This window comes from Apteryx rowi, unplaced genomic scaffold, assembly GCF_003343035.1.
Source record: "Apteryx rowi isolate R43461 unplaced genomic scaffold, aptRow1 scaffold_107, whole genome shotgun sequence".
NCBI classification, from domain to species: Eukaryota; Metazoa; Chordata; class Aves; order Apterygiformes; family Apterygidae; genus Apteryx; species Apteryx rowi.
The window spans coordinates 99,280-114,374 of NW_020447275.1; the positions used below are offsets into that span (position 1 = coordinate 99,280).

General features: G+C 37.6%; 1 protein-coding gene across 4 annotated transcripts; it reads left to right on the top strand.

Moving 5' to 3' along the window:
• The first annotated feature begins 542 nt into the window (after nt 1-542).
• RNF141 (ring finger protein 141) lies at nt 543-13,746 on the top strand. 4 transcript variants are annotated; one of them, XM_026070933.1, is made up of 6 exons: nt 543-636; nt 2,950-3,155; nt 4,659-4,767; nt 5,805-5,986; nt 9,349-9,456; nt 11,176-13,746. In XM_026070933.1, the coding sequence occupies exons 2-6, from the start codon at nt 2,968-2,970 to the stop codon at nt 11,324-11,326; spliced, it is 738 nt and encodes a 245-aa protein (XP_025926718.1). In that variant the 5' UTR covers nt 543-636; nt 2,950-2,967; the 3' UTR covers nt 11,327-13,746. The 4 variants fall into 4 exon arrangements, with proteins under 4 accessions (XP_025926718.1, XP_025926742.1, XP_025926727.1 ...); XM_026070942.1 differs by having other exon boundaries at nt 545-636; nt 2,953-3,155; XM_026070948.1 differs by lacking the exon at nt 543-636 and adding an exon at nt 974-1,190.
• Nucleotides 13,747-15,095: the final 1,349 nt, after the last annotated feature.

Here is a 15,095-nt window from a genome sequence, read left to right on the forward strand (position 1 = left end):
TGTTTGCTGACCTTAGGTGAAGAGGGTGGCGGGGCTGCAGGAAACCCACCGAGGCTCCCAGCCCTGGCTGAAGGTGGGGGTGGCGGCCGCAGGGGAAGTACGCGTGTCTACGTGTGAACACAAGTGGGCAGGAAGGGGAAGTACTACTCCTTTTCTCCTCTTTAAATTAAAAAAAATCTCTAGATGCATCAGGATGTGGGTGACCTCCAGGATGCTCCAGGATTTCTGTTCCTAAACTGCTTGCTATCGTTTAGTCTTCTATTTTTTTTTTCTTTGTGTGTGTGAAAAGGTCGAGAGCGACTTTCCCTCTCCCTCCCGCCGCCGGCTCCCCCGCCCTGGTGCCGCCACGAGGAGGGCAGAGGAGGGCAGGGCAGGAGGGCAGGGACGGGGCCAACCGGCCTGCGGCGCCCAGGGAGGGCGGCGGCCCCCTTGCCGCGCCGCGCCGCGCCGAGGCGGCTTCCTCGGTGTCCTAGCAACAGCGGCGGAGCGCGGCGTGGCGTCACCGCGGCGCGGCGCGAGCCCCGGAGCGCGCGCCTGCGCCCTTGGCCGAGTGTCGGGGCGCGCGGGGGGCCGCGCCCGCTCCGGTCCCGTCCGGTCCCGGCGGGGCGGCGGCGAGCAGGATGCCGGGGCGCTGGGGTGAGGGCGCTGGCGGGAACCCTCCCGCGGCTCCGCGAAGGCCTGGCGGGTGCCCCGGGGGGAGAGGCCGGGCCCGGGCAGCCGTTGGGCGCGGGCGCCCTGAGCAGGGCCGCTGCCGTGCCCGGGGGCGGCGGGGAGGGCGCGGGCGGGGGCGGCCGTTACCCGCCCGCAGGGTAACGGCTGTTGGGGGGGGGGGGCAACGGCGCCCGCCCCGCAGCGCCGGCACGTGCGGGCGTGACGCAGCCAGGCTTGCGCGTGCGGCCTGTTTGCGCGGCCGTTAAGTGCGGCCAAACGGTCAAGTGGAAACGGCCTTTGCGCCCTGGCGGGCAGGGGTCAGGGGCAAGGCTGGCGGCCGAGCGTGGGGTTCGGTGTCGGCGCCGATTTCAGAGGGACGGGCAAGGGTAAAGGCCCGACGGGTAACCTGTGCCCTCCCCGGAACGCTTGGTGTGGTCGGCTCTTCCCTACCGCCCTGTTTTCTGGCTGCTCCGCTTGGTGGTAGTACTGGCTGTGGCCGAGCTCACGGTGTTTTACTTTGTCCTGCATTTTGTCCTGTGGTACATGCCTACGTTATCTGTGATCTTTCTGATAATTGTTTTGTGGATTTTTGATCTTGGAAAAAAATAGGAAAACAAACACTAGTGCTAGTATTTCTGAATATGAGCTAGATTATTTTTGTCTAAACTATTCTGTGATTTAATTTTATTAGTTATTAGTTCAGTGGGCTCACAAGGTACTTTGCTTCCTCAGGAAGCAATTAGAGGGAGCACAAAAAATGGAAGATATGAGGTAGGTTGTGTTTGAAGGATGAAAGGTTATACTGTTGAAAGGTTGTATTTCAGAGGTATCTTCTGGGTGTATGCCAAATGCAAGGTCTAGAGAGCTTGAGAGGAAAAGACTGGAGGCTAGATTGGAAGGAGGAAAGTGATTTCTGTGGGAGTGCATCTTTCTGAGAACAGAGATTGATCAAAATTAAAACATTAAATTTGAAGTTAATTCTCTTAGGTAAAATACTAGAATATTTCATAGGATAGTGGGATAAGAAGAATATGCTTTTTCATTGTGTGACTCGCGCAGTGTTGTTCTTACAGCATAGTAGTGAAATTCTTGACAGTTGTAGGCTATTTTCTTGGGGAGGTTTATGCACAAATGTAGCTTTATATACATGCAGAATGAAATTCTGCTTTTGAATGATGTCTCTCATAAGATTTTTGTAGTGCACCTCAAATCAGATTATCTATTATTTGAACTAAGGTTGATATTCTGCAGTTAGTTTTGCCATTCTGGACTTCTATCTGTAGAAGTCTTAAAGGAAGCGAAACTACTGATTGTCACTACAAGTGTCAAACTCTGCGTGGGCAGAATTAATTTGCCTGCCTTTGCCCATTAAAGAGCAAAGAGAAGTTTTTGGGAAGTGCCGAATGAGAGGGAACAAGAGGAGGAAACGGATAAAGACTTTTCTGGAATCAGAAGATATAAGGAAGAATCTTTTGAAGACTTCGGGGAAAAACATGAATGTAAAGGAAAGGTGAAACAGTTAAGATTAGAGAGGTTTGACCTAGTGAGTACTGTAAAACAAACTACAACTGAGTCTTGAGAGCAGGCAACCAGTGAGGCTTGACAGGATGGTTAGAGTGGAAAACATGGCTGTACAGAGGGGTTTTTTTGCAGGAACTTGTTTATGAATTTCATGTCCTTGCAGAAAATTTTGCAGAATAGCATCTTCTCTTGAATAGTTCAAGATTTTGTGCACATAAGGACTATGCTAATTTCACTGATTTTTTGAATTGATTTAGATTGATGTGAGTCTCTTATCTTACAAGTTTTAAGAATGTTATGAGAAATCTTTTGATCTGACAGACAGTTGATATACAAAACCTAATTCATATTGTAATGGCTGTGTACACCCAGGTGTTAATATGCTTATTTGTGAGTATTTTGACTTTCACACAAGAAGATTTTTTTAGGAAGATCAAAGATTGTCATAAATCATCATCATCTTGTGATTTTCTTTTCCATTACATCAGATGTATTTACATGTGTATTGGAGTTGCTGAAAAATCTGTATGAGTAAATGATCTCTATTTAATACAAATGATGCTGTAAGGAAAAGAATATAGTTTTCAAATTATTAATGCCACATCCCAGTTTCTTCCAAGTATTCTGCTTTGTTTCCARTTTGACTGTTATTCAAATTGTGCCTAGAATAATTAGACTGGTTAGGGGGTAGCTAAACTCTTAAACTAAAAGAAGAAAATGAGAGCAGTTATTCATAAAACACACAAATATAACTTTTACTCTTTAAAATATTTTTAGCAGAGACTCTACAAGTGAATGAGAACTTCCTTCTTCTATGGAGCTGAGGTGAAGAACTTCACCATGGGTCAACAAATTTCAAACCAGACACAAACTGTAATTAACAAGTTGCCAGAAAAAGTAGCAAAGCTTGCCTCTTTGGTTCGAGAAAGTGGTTTCTTAACCTATGAAGAATTTCTGGGAAGAGTAGCTGAACTTAATGATGTGTAAGCCTTACTTTTTTTTTTTCTTTTATGTTTTAAAGAGAGCTTGTGTGCAGTATATTCTCTTGCGCTGGCTAAACCAGAACTAGGCATCTGGTTTTCAGATGTTCCTTTCAGTTCTTAAAGCTTCTATAATGGTTGTAATTACACTTTAAAAACAGAACAGTTTCTCCTCCTTAAAGTCACTTTTCTGCAGTACTTTTCTTCCAGCAGGCGTTGCTCCTGTCTCATAAGTTCACAAGAGGTAGACATTTAGCACTATTTTTTTGGTCGTGTTACTTATCTCACATGCTCTTCCCTGTCCCCCTCCACCAACCCCCTAAAGATGCAATGCTGCTTCATCTCTGCACATCACCTTTGGCAGGAAGTAGCAATATGACCCCTGTAAAGAGCGGTACAGCTACACTGGGAAGGTAGCCACCTCAGACAGAACTGTTTCTCACTCTCTCTCCCAATTCTGTGGGCATGTTCCTCATTAAAGATGTGACCTGCCTCAGTGTTTGGAAACCACTGACCAAGATAATTCTAAACAAAAGGCTGCGGAAGTAAGGCTTTTTATAGCTTGCCTTTTGTTTGACTGATATATTGGTAGTTAAAAGAAGCCAACAAAACAGCCGAGTTATCATTTTCACTCAATTTTTGTAGTATATAATGAGGCCAAGGGGAAAAGTACATGCTCAAAAGGGGTTATGTAGCATGTAGGTTTTGGTAGTGTTTGATGTTTAACTGTAATGTGAATTTATATTCAGTTTAGAAATTGCTTTGTACAGTGTCATGCTTTTATGAATGACTACTGCACCTTCAATAACAGGTGTAGTAACAGGTAGCTGTCTTCTGAGTAGATAATAAATGGATTTTGAAGAACATTACCTTATATTCTACCTGCGAATTTGAGTATACTTCAGTATGATTAACTCCAAAATATCGCTGTCATTCAAGGTTTTTATTTCTTTACAGTGTTTGCTTCAGCCTGAAAGTAAAATATCTTGTTCTGATTCTTATGAAATAGATCATTTTGTCTGTGTTCCTTAAAAAAAAAGTCTGGGTCACCTGAAGCTTACTCCTTTACTGTTAATATATACTAACAAAAATACACCATATTTGCATGAGTTGATACTTGCATGGTTTTCACATACATGCTAAGTAAATACTTTGTTAGATTGGACTACAAGATTGCATGATCACTCTAATAAACAATGAATGTATATATAAATGAAAATGTCTATAAAGGATACCTGTTTGCTGATGGTGGATCAGAAGGCTTGCACATCATTTTGTGAAATATACTGTGCAAATTAAAGTGAAATGAAATATGTATTTTATAGTGAAGGACACACAAAGGAGGTCACTACCCTTAAATTTCATGTATCCATTTGGGCAGTAATGATAAAACCTCTTTAAGGATAAAAAGCATATGGGTAAACAATAAATAATAACAGAATATCTGAGGTTACTCATCTTTGCATGTCTAGCACATGATGGTAGACTTTTTTTTTTTTTTTCCAGGACTGCAAAATTGGCTTCTGGACAAGACAAACATCTGTTATTTGAAGTGCAGCCTGGTTCTGATTCTTTTGCTCTCTGGAAAGTGGTTGTTCGGATAGTCTGTACTAAAGTAAGATTGTTGAAAACTTTAACTTGATTTTTTTTGTGTGCAGATATTTGGGGAGGTCGCTTTTACTGGTAAAATCCAACAGCTGTTAGATATTTTTTGAAAATATACTTTGATACAGATGATATATTAACATGCTATTTGAGATGAATTAAGCCTAAATTCTAGGTTTCTGTAAAAAGTGGGTTAACAGATACATTTTCATGACTAAGTTTAAAGGAATGACATCTTCCCTCGCTAGTTATGAATTAAGGTGATTTGTGAGGTGAAGCTATGGAAATCAAATAATACAACAAACTGGGAACTGTGTAGTTTGATAGTAGCTGAAATTAGCCAGCAGATTCAAGCAGTATTAATTGAACTAGCATAACTGTATGCAGCTTGGGTTTTTTGTTTTTGTTTGTTTGTTTGTTTTTAAAGAAAGCCAGACTAAAAGTTAAATACTTATTATTAGTTTGAAGACCATGACAAAGCTTACTAGTTTACTCTTTCTAACTTGGAGACTTTTTCCCTTCAATATCCTATCAAGTAACATCTTCAGATGATCCTGAAGCCACTAAGCAATTTTAATCTGGAGTTTGAGTTAGGCTAACTCTCAAACTTTTTTGTTCTTAGTGTATATTTAAAGGGAGCTTTTGTTTATTCTTTGGATAGTAAGACGAGATTTTCATTAAGGCAACCATTATTGCAGGCAATTTAAGTTCTAAATGTGAAATAACTGATCATTCTGTTTCTTGTACTAACATTAACCCAGTTTCTAGGCATCAGGTCCCTATTTGCTTATAACTTAATCTGATCGAATAATGACAGTAATTGTCTTGTCATGAAAATGTAGTCCTAACTGTGATATTCTTCTTAATGGAATGGAAAGGAGGTCTGTTTGCAGATCTTACCTACTGCTGAAGTGGATTCAGATCTGCTAAAATTGTGATGGGCACTTGAGAAAGTAGCTATTGACAAGAAATGCAGTGCATAAAAAATTGTCAGCAATGTCAAATACAAATCTAATGCATAATTGTTAATATTTCTTGTATCTTAAGATAAATAAAACAAGTGGCATTGTGGAAGCTTCCAGAATCTTGAACTTGTATCAGTTCATTCAACTTTATAAAGACATCACCAGTCAAGCAGCAGGAGTTCTTGCACGGAGTGGTGCTTCTGAAGAAACTGCTGAGTGTTTGACGTCTGTGTCATCTTGTCAGGCGAGCTTATGGATGGGAAGGTATTTTGATATACTTTAGCTTCTGACCACAGTTACAACATAAATATTTTGGAAGTTATGTGTAAAACCTGATCTACAAACATGTAGTTAAAACTGTATGTGGTTGGCAGATGCAGACTTTGTAATCATCGCAAATATTAATAGCACACCTTCTTTTGTAACAAGAGAGCTACAATGTACTTGGGTGAATTTCTGTCAGTGCTAGGCTACTTCAGCTTCAGAACAAGCATTTTAGTGGTCAGCTCTAATATAAACTTGGTATATGTTGAATCTCTTGAATAAGGAAACAGGAGGAAATGGAATCAGCTGCAGCTACAAATCTATGGGTTTTGACAATGTTTGTTTAAACAGGTTTTGTTATTGTTCCACTTAAACTTTCTCTTCCTCTTTTACATTTTGGCATGTGAAAGTTTCCATCTGTTGCCACTAGAAACTCATCAGTTACAGTAATAATTTAACTGGCAAGACTGGAAAAATGTGAACTGTCTCACACATGTTGACATCCTGCTTTGTTAACAAGAGGAAAAGCAAAAAACTGAGGTCAACACCTGCAATGACTTCAGTTCAGACTGAATGTAATAGCAAGAATCTTCTCACCCTTTCCCTATGTGGAAATGTTGCTCTTGGTAATGCCTTACTTCTGACTTTCTGAGTTAGTTCAGAGTTCTAATTTAGTTCTGAGGTAAATTTTAGAGGAAAAAGTAGTAAAGGGAGTAGTTCTCTGTGAAACCATGCTGTATTTCTGTATAGTATCATTCAGTGAAGAACTGATAGCCAGGAATTTTAACAAAACAAGTTATTGAGCTAGTTAGCTCAAAAGCTGGTTAACTTTAAAAATGTCAAACTCCAGCTGTTAGAACGAGAAAGGTGTTGGCTATCTTGTTATTAAAAAAATAAAGCCCCCTGATTTTTGTATGTCAAGTGCCTTGCAGAATATGCTCTTTCCATTTATTTCCTGTTTCTCTTGTTTGGGAATGGATAATCTTAAATTATTGGCTGTCCTGAATTATTAAAATGCTAGCATTAGGTAGCAAATCGTGGGCAAGTTTGGAAAAAGATACCTCCCTGCTCTTTCTCAAAGATGCATGGTTGTACTTTTGTGCACATATACATCTAGAAAAGTCCTTTTACTTAAAAACAAACAGATTGTTATGCAAAACAAGCTCATGTATTGCTAAAGATGATGAATACATACAAGATTTCCTAGATTAACTTCTTTTTCAATCTTCAGATTTTGAGATGGGGAAGATGAGCACCCGTTGTTTGTGTTTTTAAACTTAATTGCTTGAGGTGGTATTACTGACAAATAACTGACAATAACATATTGTCAATAACAAAAAATAATACTGACAATAACATTTTTTAATATACTTTTCTAATATGCTGGAATTTAGTGAGCTAGCTTGGTCCAGTTGTATTTTATCCCATTTTTTCAAGTCATTAAAATAAATAAAGGCTAAAGCTCTTTTAAGTATTTTATACCTAGGAAATCTTATGTTTTGTTTTTCTGTGAAATCCTCACATTTACCTAAATTCTTCTCACCTTTAGATGTTTTTCAGCTCTGCGAGAGCTGGCAGTCATTGTCCAAAAATAGCAAATATTATCTGTTTCATTCTTCTTTTTATCTTAACTTCTTCCACTGGAATAATATCCCATTTCTTTAGAACATCCACTTCCTAAACAGAGCGTTCCAAAATATCCGTAAGTGCTTTACTCCTCCTGATATTGAAGAGACAAGCATTTCCTTAGTTTGTAACCCTTGTATTTTATCATTTCTTCAGCAACTTAATCCTATGGCTAAACCTTGGCTTCCAGAAAGTTGATAAACAGCGTGCCTGTTTTAAGTATAATTGCCTGTATATACACCAACAAATCTCAAAATCTGAAGTATTGTCAAAGGAAAGTACTCAGAGTTGCGTGGGGAAGGGAAATAGAAGGGAGCAAGACCAAAGAACATAGTGGGCTAATCAAAAGGTTAGTTTTTGGAAGCGGTGGTCCTCACTATATGTGAATCACCATCTGTATTTGTACAGAAAATCTCCTAGCAATCTAAAGTAATTTCTCAAAAAGCATATTGGAAAGGAAACCCCAAGGGCCTACTGAAGAATAAAACAAAAGCATGTTAACTACTGGTTAATCTGTTGGCTAATCTGTACAGTTAATAAACTTGTTCTGTATTTGAGTAGCTCGCAGGATACCTAAGCAAAAGCTTGTTCAGTCAATAGTCGTTAAGGTGGCCAGCCTCTCCTGAAATGCCATGCTTTCTACAGTGCTACTCTGCTCCCCTAGTCAGAGAAGGAATCCCCAGATCAGGATTTTTGAAAATCCTGTACTCTCTGAGGGCACTTAGCTGGCTGTCTTGGATGTGAGTCTTGACTATAAAGTTAGGGAACTTTATATGTCTAGTTGGGTCAATGAAAGTAGAGGATTTTCTGCACCTTTTCCACTTTTGAGAAATTTTGATGATACAAACATCTGAGATGCTACCATTATGAATGTTAGATATAGATATGTGAGCTATTATTTGAAAGATGGAGAGACAGATAGATAAAATGAAAATGGCTATCCCAGTGAGTGATCTAAAGTTTGAACACCTTCCCCCCCCCCCCCCCCCCCCCCAAACAAACCACCTAGAAACTTAGCTGGAAAAGCTGCAGTAACAGTCAGCATTGGGAGAGAATCCTAATTTGGAGGAACAATCTAGATGGATGTATTTCAAGTTAAAACCAGCCTTCTAAATCTAATAACTAGTTAGCTCTTGGCATTTTGATTGCATGTGAAATAAGTGAGCAGGCAATCTAGTAGTGATCCTCTTAACAGATGTGTTTTTGTCACGTTATCTAGGATATAAGCCAGTACACAGAAATTTGACAAAGTTCATTCTCAAATACTTTAGCCTGGCACTTTGTCAAAGGAAGGCAGATTTCTTCTGCCTTTAATATAAACAGTGTTTCCATTCTTTGGCCCAGTCATGTGATACATAACAGTTATAACTTCTCACACTTCCCTCTTGTTCTGAAAAACATTTTGCATAACCCTTTTTAATACCAAAAGCACAACCTGATGGAAAAAATAAATGCATATTCTTCCTTAAATTTTAGTTCATTTGCTGCTGTTTGCTGATAGCTTAAGGCTGTGTCTCCTGACTTAGGCCAGGGCCAGAATGATCTAACTACTTCATCCACAAAATTAAACTTCTGTTGTTGAGAAGCACAGGTATTCTCTTCTGTCCATCACTAGTTACTATGAAAAATGTAGTAACTAGTCTAGTCATATAACAGAAAGAATATCTTAGCTGATCAGGTCATAAATATAAAATGTATTAGTAATCTGGGAGAAAATACTGTCTTCTCTTGTGCAGGGTTAAACAGCTGACAGATGAAGAGGAATGTTGCATCTGCATGGATGGGCGTGCTGATTTGATCTTGCCATGTGCTCACAGCTTCTGCCAGAAATGCATTGATAAATGGTAATACATGTTAAAGGATATTCATTATTTTATAGTATGTACTGGGAGTCTGACATGTTCGAGTTTGGTCTGACATTCCTCAGTTCCTGTATAATTTAATGTCTAAAGATATTTACCAGATAATATACACATGATAGATAAGAAGCTTGAATAAAATTAGATTGCAGCAGAAGGAAGGAAGGATTTCAGAATTTGTAAGCATCTTATGCAGAATTTCATTTTGGAAAAAAATGTGAACATGATTTTCAGCATTTTTTTGTAATTTCTTACCTCTTTATTATCATAAAATATAATTCTTGTATTCTTGCTCGAAAACTGGAGAAAAGAGGATATACACTTATGCTAACCTCTTGATATACTTCACAAAATCTCATACAATGCTTCTTTTAAAGAAAATGAATCAATAGTTTGTTAGAGTATACAAATGTAAAGGCAAGTTGGACCATCTTACTACTATTTGGGGAATAACTATCAGAGGGGTTTTTCTGCATATGATATGCTTTTACTTGAAACAAATACCATTCAGTTTGCTAATTAAATGTATCAGAGTTTTTCTAGGAAAAGATTTCTTCTTAATAGCAATGCCTTGAAATTTATGTATAACATCCATTTACAATATATGTTCAGTCTAATACTAAACTGAACAGCTTTTCAGCTTCTACATCAGTCTGATACATTAGCTGTTGGAAATCTAAGAGAGAGAAAAATTGCTCTGGGGAGGAACATAGCTCTCTCCACTGGCCATAAAGAAGACCTACAGGGATTAGGCAGGTATTCTGGCAGTCTAGCCCTAGGTGATACAGATATTCTCAGTTAAGGGCTTTTTTGGCTAGTTAAAGCAAATGATTTAACATTCCAGTCTTATATTTTGTGCATATGAATTYTGTTTTGTGACTTTTTCAAATGCTTAACATGGAGGCTACTCTTGTAATACCACACTTCCACAAGAATACCACTAGTAAAAACCATTGGATCTCAGTGTATAAGCAGTCATCTCTCTTTTCTGGGAAGACTTTTGAACATCTAATAGCATTACAGGGGTTAGTTTAGCTATTCTGTTGGAGAGTGGATTACGTTCTGCTGTGGCTAATGCATCAACAGACCTGATAGTGAGCTTCCAGTTATACCAGGTTTTTTTGGTATTTGATTTTTGAATCTAGGTTCAGCCCTTCTTCTTTACACACCTAACAGAGGCTCTGAGCCTAGAAGCATATTTTTGGGGAGCCCTGAATTAGTGGGGGGGCAGGAGGGGGAATGGAACCTTGAGGGGCCAATTTCAAACTTCAGTGGACTGAATGGGACCCAGCGAAGATTCTTCTTTCTCTTTACATAGGAAACTTATGGGGACTGGTTTCTAAGGTAGCTCAGCTGAGTCTCTGAAGAAATGAAGAATTAGCTTAGACCATGGATTTTGATTTAAACTTTCTGGACAGGTGGCTAGATGTATTCTGTTTAACCTGAGCAAACTTGATTCTGAATAACTGAGGAACATGATTCCATGTTTATCACTCAAAAACTAGAATTGCATTCAAAATTTTTGGCCAGTCTTCCTCTCAAAAAAAAGTCTAAACAAAAAAAAAAAGCTGTAAGTGATCTAATCCAATTAATCTGTCCAGTCTTGAAGTTCACACTGGGGGGTTTTGTTTAGGGTTTTGGGGGCTCTTTCAGCCTGGAAGAGATCATAAATGAAAAATACTCATTTCTCTGGCTTCCTAACAGGAGTGGTCGTCATAGGAGCTGTCCTGTCTGCCGTCTGCAAGTGACTGGGGCAAGTGATTCTTGGGTGGTTTCAGATGCGCCTACAGAAGATGATATTGCTACTTACATACTTAACATGGTAGATGAGGCAGGCCAGCCTCACAGACCCTGACACTGGCCAGCAAGCTGACAATAGCAGAAGCACTTGAAGCTTTCATTTTCATGAATATCTGTTTTTATCTCCTGTTGCCATTCTTCCAATGCTCTGTCTTTTACTTGTCGTCTTGGCTGCTGTGAATCTATGCTGCTCTTTTAAAACACAGGGTATATGAGCCAGTGTACGTGTGTGCAGTCTTAATTATTAATCTGTAGTTTCAATAAACTCTTTGATTATTAACATTAAAAGGGGTTATTTTAACAATGATTACTGCTATTATTAAGTAACAATTTGACTACTAAATGAAGCTATTTGTATTAGCACAACTGCAACTGCTGTTTGAACATCACAAAGTGTACTGCTACAGGAGATGCAGCATCTAAACAGGTGTTACTGTGAGGTCAGGTGGCTTGACCTCACAGATCTTATTCTTAAAAGCAGTCCCTTTTACTTTCCTGACAAATATGAATACAGATAGTGAGTTAGGACTAGTGATTGTTAATTTGAAATTTTGTTGCTGAAACTTGAGGACCTCCCACTGCCCCTTTTTTTTCTTCAGTAGCCAGTTATTGCTCCTTCTAGTGTTTACAGGTACTGATTTCAGTCTGGTCCATGATGAGTTTTAGTATTAATTATTTTAAATCTATTTTGGAGAGTATAGACAGCTATGTAAATGTACTTGTGCTTTTCCCTTATTCTCTTAGCAAGATAATCTCTTCAAATACTTTTTTAAAATTCGATATTTAGCATAGTCTCATTAGCTTGGAAACACTAAACAGTTTCATACACAATTCTAAAAAAGCAAATCAGTTTTTTTCTATAGCTTTTTGATCCAAAAAAGCCAAAAATAGATTTAAACATGAGGCATATCTGAAAAGAATGACTTTATTCAAAGTAGCAATTAAGGTGTAGTTTAGTCTGATGCTGTGGTTTTATCTGCTTTTCCTCAGTTTTCAAAGGGATGAAATCATGCATACTAAGGTTTTAAGGTCATAAGCTAACTACAGGTGCTGTGCTTTTTATCTACAAGTGCAATATGCTTTTATTTAGCAGAGGGTAACTTCTACTTTGGTAATAATAGTTTTGTGGCTTGCAGAGAGATGTGCATCTGACAACTTGGGGAAAGCGATATCACAATAGGAGTACAACAGTATATTTTTGTGTTTAGCAGAGTCAAATCTTTCAAGAGTTGCTTTTAGAAAGTATAAAATAAATTGTCATCATTAGTATTCAGGAAACCCATCTGAAGTCTGTTCTGCGTAACTATTATGGAAATCAACTGCCATTATAGAGAATGAATTAATAAATATAATTTGGGGGGGGGTTGCTGTTAACAAATACTGCTGTTTTAACTTGAAGCTGTTGAGTCAAAAATACTCAAGTGTAGCATTTGAAGAACTATCAACAAATCTTGCTTATTATAAAACTGTATTTTTGTTTCCCATACTTGTTAAAACTCAGTGATGCCAGGCTGAGGCCTTTTGTCAGGGACAGCTTCTGATCTACAAGGCATGTACACACATATATATGTACATTAGGGTTGTTCTTCTTAATTAGCTACAAAAGAATGAAATGATGTCAGGAACCAAATCTTGGGAATTTCTCTATTATACTTCATTAAGGAGTTTTTACAGCTTATGACATCTATTTGAACTTGGCTCATGGTGCAGTTGTCAAGTTTATCATAGACATTAGGACAGATAAGCAACATAGTTATCTTGTGTGTATCATCTAAAAGCCAGTATGGCTTAGTGTGTAAATCTGTATTTAACTATTTAAAAAATCATTTATGAATGTACATAGCTTAGAACTATTTTTTTTCCCTTTGTTAATCCTTTGATATAAATTAGATTCTTTATTCTTCAGAAAAAGTATGGACTGTTTGTTTGCTTAAAGGCAGTTGTTATTTGTGCTGAAAATTGTTAATGATTGGGGATTTTTCACTAAAATATTTATGAATATTTGTAATCACGTACCAGTTTGGTTTCATTTTGCTTTTTGAGCTTGCATTAGTCCATATTCAAAACTTTAAAATAAGCTTTGAATTTTTAAAATGGTTTTTATATTACTGGAGCAGAAAAAGCATCTAAATTAAAGCTTCAAGCTAACTTTATTTTTCAAGTATTTCAAGTACTACACTTCTGAACTGAGACTTTTATAAGTTGACTTTCTGCTGAAAACTTACATGAACTTCTTAAAACGTAGTTTTGTAATGAATGCAGATTGTTAATTACAGTATAATGGCACTTGTAATTACAATATAAACTAATGCAAAAATTATTTAAATAATGAAAAAGTAAATTTATTGTGTACAGCTTTTTTAATTAAGTTGCTGTAATACACACTGCTGTGATGTAGGTACGGTAATGTATGCCTTGTAAAATATATGTACTGTATGTTATAAGGGATATAAATACACTAACACTGCAAAACTAGTAATTTGGTACTGGCAGTATTTCTTAGTCTGAAATGCTACATTTAGCAAACAGAATTTTGGAAAAGGCAAGAGAATCACATTGGCAGGGACATAGTAATAGGTTCCAGAAGCCAGGCCTTGAAAATGTGAATTACTGTGAATAGTTGTTGGTGGGGGGCATTAGAACAAACTGAAATTTCTTGTGCTAAAGTCAAGATTTCTTACAGATTTAATGTGAAGTTGTAATTTAAGCATTACAAATTGTATTAATAGCTGTGGACATTCCAGTATATTATAATTTGTGTATAAGTAAGTTGTGCAATAAAGTTACTTTGGAAGAAAWATCAAAGTTGTTTTAGGCTTAAGGTATCTCTTAGCTTTAATATCACAAAAGTCTGGAAATGAATTTTACTTTAAATATAATTCCATCATACTGGTGCCATGGTTAAAAGTATATATGCCATTGTGAGTCAGTTTCTTGAATGTGATATTAACCAGGTAGCCTAAATACAGCTCTGGGGAAGGACTCACACTGATTCTTTTCCTTTCCATTTTTCAAAACAAATAAATTGGAACATTTTACAGTGATGTAGAATTAAAAAAAAAACTCTACTTGCTAGAAGGACACTGTTGGTCAGGTTTCTTTGAGGAACTGTGGTTTTTATTTTTTTTTGGTCCGAGTTATTCCATAGTGTCTCTGATAATATTTTAAAGCTTAAAATTTTTAAGATTGGAGTATTCTTTCTTCTCAGATTTATTCTGATTTTTTAAATAATTGAAATATATAGTTAATGTACCTATTTCCTCTGTCCAGTTATTTGGTTTCTCTGTTTGGATCTTTCGAAGGAAAGTAAGAAATGGGAGAGGAATTCAGTAACAGATCAGGAAAATAAAATTTCAAAATTTACAAATTGACAGAGACACCAGGAGGTAGGTGTACTTGAAGAATTAACCAATGTTTATATTTACTAGATTTCAATGTAGATGTATAGTAACTATTAGCCATGAAATTAGTGTAACATACATGTTTACTGTTTAGTGGGAAATGGTATTTTAATTTATATATCTTTACTTTTAAAGAGACTTCTGTACATAATTATAAAGGTTTTCTAATCCATACTCATCCCAACTCGGGGAGCACAAGGCAATCAGAAAGATCTCTGTGCTGTAGGATTGAAACCGAACTGTTAAATTCCACCCCTACATAGCTGTATGTGCCAAATGCATTATTTTTAGAAGGAACATCTCATCTATGGCCCTTTATGCTTTGTGTCCTTCTGAATCCTGGAACAGTCATGTTCTCTGTAAGCTTTAAAGATGTTTAATACAACTGGGAGCTGCATGTTAACCTATCTGGCGTTAACTCTT